At 50.4% G+C, this 6158-nt stretch overlaps 1 protein-coding gene across 1 annotated transcript in view; it reads right to left on the bottom strand.

Annotated features, from left to right (window-relative positions):
* Window positions 1–303: 303 nt before the first annotated feature.
* Window positions 304–6158, bottom strand: part of CYTIP (cytohesin 1 interacting protein) — a gene marked incomplete at its 5' end in the record, with an annotated part of 9416 nt that continues 3561 nt past the window's right edge. The window contains 7 exons of the mRNA XM_017736064.1: window positions 304–1143; window positions 1588–1654; window positions 2523–2592; window positions 2746–2839; window positions 2970–3072; window positions 5170–5224; window positions 5554–5603. Coding sequence (XP_017591553.1) covers window positions 671–1143; window positions 1588–1654; window positions 2523–2592; window positions 2746–2839; window positions 2970–3072; window positions 5170–5224; window positions 5554–5603 — 912 coding nt within the window. The remainder of the gene's footprint in view (window positions 1144–1587; window positions 1655–2522; window positions 2593–2745; window positions 2840–2969; window positions 3073–5169; window positions 5225–5553; window positions 5604–6158) is intronic.

The following is a 6158-nucleotide window of genomic DNA, read 5'->3' as shown; positions in this document are numbered from 1 at the left end:
CAGCACCACAGACACCACTGTCTTCCCTGGCACTGGCTCTGCAGAAGAGTCTGGGGGCATGTGCCTGCTCAGGAGGGTCCTTTCCACTCCAAATCCCCTGGAATGAGACAGCCTGGCAAGACATGGAAAATCAGCAGCTGGCAGAGACTGCAGCTGCTCAGAACAAACCAGTATTGGGTTATCACACAGTTTGTACAACAGCTGCCAGGACACTAAACCTGTCATCCCAGAACATCCCTGCCCAGGGTCTCTCTGCCATTCGCTCCAGGCTCCGTCCTCTTCCCAACAGGACTCTGTCACTGGTTTTAGTAAAAGCACTCATTTTATTAAAGACCTTTGGAAGACACCGACTCCGGTAACAGGAAATAAATAGCTATCAATTTCGCATTCAATTAAAAACTGTTATTAACAGTAAAGTTCGCTGAGGAAGTTCTGCAAAGGTTCTTCACATTTTGGAGTCACTCATTTTTCACATTAATGAAGAGGTCCGCAGCGTGCTCTGATTAAAAATGAAAATAATTAAAACGCCAGAGCTGTGTGAATCCCATCAGTGCTGTTGTCTGGGGGTGTGCCCTGCCGTGCCACCGCGCTGCACCCACGGTGTCCCCCCCCCAGCGGCAGCCCCAGCCCCACATGCGGAGCCCGCGCATCGAAGGGCTCACGTGTGACATCAGACCCGACTTTCTTCCTCTTCCACTGCCCGGTGAAAGCCTGGAATGAATTTCAAAAGATGCTTTCGAACACTGGCTCTCCTGCTTTTCCGTGGGAGGGTCCCAAAACTGCTGGAGTAGCTGCAGCTCTCCCAGAGTGGGGACATGGACCCGCTGCTGGCCAGACTGATGCTGCGGTTCCTGCGCAGCGAGCTCCTCCCAGCAGCTCCATCCCCATCCCTGGGGAAGACACAATCATCATCCATGCTGGACTGGCGGCTCAGGCTCTCTGCAGCCGAGTCCTCGAAGGCGCTGCCCTGGTAGAAGCTGTCCTCGCTGCCCACCGTCATGGAGCTCAGCCGGCTGCGGGAGCTGCTCTCGCTGGAGAAGCGGGGCTCGCTTGGGAAGAAGGGTGCTGGTGAGCTGCAGCCACCACACGAGCTGGGCTCTTCCAGCTCCAGCGTCCCCAGCTGAGTGTTGTCGTTCACCTCCCCTGGAAGCACGAGCCAGAGAGGAGTGTTAGTCACCGGCTGCTCATCACCAGGAGCAGGACGTCTGTTCTGGGCACAGGGAAGGATCCTGCCCAGCTCCTTGGCACAGGGAGCAGCCCCTTTCCACGTGGGAAGGTGCTCTTGGCTGTGGGGTGGTCCCTGCACCCTGGTGCCTGGGCAGTCCATAAAAAAACCCAAACCAGCCTCTTCCCTGCTAAGACCGAAGTAAGAATGGAAAAAATTTTACCACCCACATAAACTCATATCCTAGGGCTGATGCAAAGAGCCCTTGGTGTGCATTGGTCAAGCAGCAGCCAAGCTCATTACTCTCGGGACAAAAGCGTTCCCTGGGCCAGCCCCTTGCCTTCATTAAGAGGGGAAAAGGAAGCAAATGACAGTGAGATTGCAGAAGTGCTTTCGGGGCCGGCTGCGGTCCCCACACGTACCGTGCAGCAAGAGCCGCTCCCGCGCCAGCAGCGCCCGCAGCTCCCCCCATCGCTGGTGCAGCGCCTGCTGCGGAGGAGACGGAAGAGGCTCTGTCACTTCACGGAAGCACAGAGCACTTGAACAGAAAACACTCTAAGAAGTGCAGGTCAGGAAACACTTGTGTGTCCCACTTTTACTCAGACAGTTTTCACAGAGTTTAGCAAATTTCTTCCAGAAAACACGAGTGTGCTCATGCCCGAGGGTGCTCTGGCCAAAGCACTGGCCACGTCTGATTTGGAAAGGAGCAGCCTGAAACCCGGAGAGCATGCAGCCCGGAGAGCATGCAGCCCACCATCACCCAGCTGTGGCAGTGCCAGCACTCCTCTGCAGCTCTGCCCAGCCCTGGACCACCCACCAGGAACAGGCACCCCACTCCTCCTCCCTGGGCCTCACAGCGTGGTGTGGGAATGGCTGCACTGGGAACACACCACCTGGAAATCCTTACAGCCCCCCAGTGCCACAGGCCTTCCAACACCCAGCAACGTTCCTTTCCCTCTGCTGCAGGCCAGCTCTTGGGGTAAAATAAACCACTGCAGAGCTGATTAACAACACCCACCAAAGAGGTGAGGCTGTGCCTGGGGACAGCCACAGGAGGCACCTCCCCACCAATCCAATGAACCCTGTGGAGCTGGACATTCCTACACCCAAACTGACCAGCCTAAGCTCACCTGGGCAGTCCTGAGATTGTGACCACATTTCTTCTCTATTCCCCATTTCCGAAAAATATTATCAGAGGGACCAGTGCTGGGGCGGCTGGGGGTGCTGGCAGCAGGGAACCCACAGGTGTCAGCCCTTGCCAGGACCCCAGTCCCATGGACACCCGCCTGCCCCCATCAGCAGGGAACCCACAGAGCCCTCTCCATTTGACAGTGGAATAACTAATCAACCATATTACCTTGAGTGCCTGCAGTTTGGCCTCCAGCTCCATTTTCCTCAGGAACAAGGCCCCATTGACGGTCTCTAACCTGTGGGAACAGGTGATGCTGGCCCTGAAGCACAGAGGCTCTACCCAGAGGGATTTCTGCCTCTCAGACAGCGCAGGGCTGGGGGACAACACGATCCTGCCTTCAGTGGGAGATGATATCAGGCCAAACCCCGTCTGAAGGAGAAACACCCACCTCAGATAGTTCCCTGAAGACTTTATCAAGTCCACTATTTGCTTGTGACCAAACCCCTCGGTGTTCACGCCGTTGATGCTGGTGAGGATGTCACCTGTAGGAGACACACAGAGGCCAAAGTGAGCACGAGCAGCTGTGCACACCTTCCACCTGCTGCTCAGGAACAGCAACAGGCAGAAGGGAGGATGAGGCCTCCCACATCAGGAAAACCCACGGATAGTTACCAGTCTGAAGGCCAGAGAGATGGGCAGGGCTTTCCTCTTGGATTCTGCAGACGCAAGTGCACACCTCCAGGGAGAAATCATTTTGGTGTGGAAACCTAATAGTCTGTTAACACCAAAGGGACAGAGTTACCAATCCTGGAGCCATGAAAATCATTTAAAATTCAGTACTTTTTCAATGAGAAGGCTGTGACGAGCAGAGTATGTTACGTGCAAGTGAGAACCCCAAAATGCTATAACCCAACAATTAAAATTAATTTGTACAGCAGAAAACAGCAGACACCTGACAGGTGCCTGTATACTGGGTTTGGAGGAAAAAAAAAAGCAAAACAAACAAGTTTTAAAGCAAGCTGGTTATTCAGTATTAAAAACGCTGCAACTTCAACCAAGAATGTGTCAGCATAGGTGGGAATGCCTTTCTGGAAGGATGCCTCATATTCCCAGGGGAACATGGCAGGATGGGACTGAGGCTTTTCAAGGGATTGGCTCCTACTCATTGGGAATGTTGTGTGGAGTCAGCTGCTGCTACAGAGAGCTCCGTTTGTATGGGAACTGAAAAGAGAGAAGATTTGAACCTACTTTTGCTCTTCTGACCTCTGAAAGTCATCATCCACACACATCCTCACACTCCTAAAAGTGCTTTTTATTCTTGCCTTACACATTCAACTAAACATTAAGTAACTCTAATTACTCTAAATCCCTCGTGTGGTTCTAGGTGCTGACATGAATTTAGAAAAATGCAAAATCCGGTGCCGCAGCCTGTCCGGATCCTGCGACAGCAGGAAATGTTTTCTGGTGACATGCAAATACCACATCTGCCTTCAGCACTGAGCCTGAGCTTCCTGGAAACCTGTGACTGCCACTTCTAACGCAGAGAGAAGAGCTCACATTGGGTTCCCAAATTTCTCATCCAGTGTGGAACAACATGATGGAGGCCAGGGGAGTTCAGAGCTCATCTGGCCAAATCCCCCCAGTGCAGTGATTCCAGCCTTTGGACTCGCAGTAAAATTCCTGGTTAAACTAAGAGTGACGAGTGAAGCATGAGCTCCCTGCAGATGTAGACCTAAAGTTTCACATCACCTTATTCTGCTTTCCTTAAATTTATCTCATAGCAATGAAACTACAGCTTCTAAACACCCTCAGTATCTGACAGATGCTGCCTTTCTGCAGCCCAGACTCTCTATGAAGTGCTCACGCTGAATGTACGTTCAGGAAGAAAATGTGCCAAGAACAATTATTTTTAATCAGAATGTCACGTACAATGAAAATCTGCCCTGACAATTTACACAAAAGCCCAATAATTGACTCAATTATCCTCCCTTCTGAAAGCTCTCCTCTGTTCATGAGCTGAGCGCTGACCCCCTCATTAGTCACAGACCCAAAACGGGCAAAGTTAAGCTTTTCCTAATACACTAATTTCACAGAAAATACTGCTTTCCCTTTGTGTGCAAAGAGAGGAAAGCATTTTGAAAGTGCCCTGCTGCTGGCAGGCAGATCCCCCTGCTCCCAAACTATGTCCCTTTATTCCTGGGATCATTTTTTAACTGTAGCCAGGATTTTAGCAGACCTGCTGATTAGGAGTTACCTTTCTCACAAAAACCCACAAACATAAAATCTCCCACTAGCAGTACTCCTGGTAACATTCTGGTTCTCCTACTTGATGACTTACTGACTTCTACACCAAACAGAATCTCCTCCTGTATGATTTAGCTTCTGCCCCAAAAGTCATGCTTAGCAGTTATTTATTGAAAAATATATCAATATCTTCTTCAAAAGTACATACCTCTCTGTGCATATTAAAGGAGGTAGCAAGAAGCCAATGTAAGGTAATTTTTAAGAGAGTTTTTTGATCTCTCATTTTATATGAAAATATTCTCATACACAATTCTCCCAAAAATATTCACTTATGGAGGTAAGAAGACACTGTCATTGCCTCTTATTTGGATTTGGACGGGATTTCTCCTACATTCAACACTCTGACTTGTGAGAAGGCCAAAAATTTTCATCTGCGACCTTCGCTATGAAAAAATCCTCAGAAAAGCATCCCTGTGTTGTATGAGTGCTGCAAGCTCTTCAAATTTCACAGCTCTGACAGACGCCTTCCTCTGCTCCCACTGGCCTTAACCTCATTTTGAGGATATGACACTTCAGACTCTGCACCACATTTTGTTTTTAAGGAATCAACTTGTCATTAAAGTCTTACCTGGATTTCAAACCCAAACGTCTCTTTATCTTCTTTCAATATAGCAATGAGGTGCCTGCATGAGGAACACACAGAATTCCGTGTGAACAAGGGGGGCTGTGCTCTGTGGGCCTGCATTTCCACCCAGAACAGTGGTGTCCCCACCATCACCCCTCCCTGTGCCTGCAGGGTGTCACCCTGGCACTGCTGCCTCTTCCCTTGCTCAAGCCAAAGGCCACAACTGCACCTGCACGTCCCAGGTGCTGAGTACCACTCTCTGCCTCGCACCCCCGTCCCACCTGGGCTGGCAAAATTCCCGGGACACACGTTTCATGCAGAATAAGACAGTGACTCTAGAATCAAAGAATCTTAGAATCATAGAATCATAGAATCATAGAATCGTACCTTTGAGGCTTGGAGGAGTCGCCCGAGGAGCTGGATCTGGCTAAGGCAAGCTGTGACCAGAAACAGGAAAGGAAAGGGGTCAGTATGTTTGTGGTTCTTCAAGGCACACAGATAAAACCAGCGGTTTAGAGGAGAACTAAAACCAGCTGGTGGCATCCCACCAGCGCCTCACACCAACGCAGCCTCTGCCTTGGTCAAAAGAGAGCTTGAACTTTCCAACCAGGAGGAAAAGCACCTGGAGGTCGAATCCTCCTGTCAGATGCTGGTGGCGAGCTCAGAGCACAAATCACATCTCTGTTGTGCCAAGAGCTCATCTCACTTTTGTCCCTTTCCTCTAAAAATCTGTGGGCATTTATAAACTGAACCATGCCAGGAGAGGTTGTGCCTCTCCTGGAGTGCAGACAGAGAGCTCTGCAGTGTCTGCACAGCATCTCCCAGCCAGGCACAGGCACCCAGGACCCCTGCTTCAGTCTAGGGACAGCTGTGCCTGTAGAGGTCTCTGGGAAGAGCTAGGATCAGTGTTAAACATGGATTCTTCCCCAAAAAGTGAACCATGAGTAAGGAGTTCCATTATCAGTGAGATGTTTGTAATCAATACAGGTTCA

The sequence above is a fragment of the Corvus brachyrhynchos genome, unplaced genomic scaffold, assembly GCF_000691975.1.
Source record: "Corvus brachyrhynchos isolate BGI_N302 unplaced genomic scaffold, ASM69197v1 scaffold45, whole genome shotgun sequence".
Lineage (NCBI taxonomy): Eukaryota > Metazoa > Chordata > Aves > Passeriformes > Corvidae > Corvus > Corvus brachyrhynchos.
This window is presented reverse-complemented; position numbering and strand designations above follow the sequence as displayed.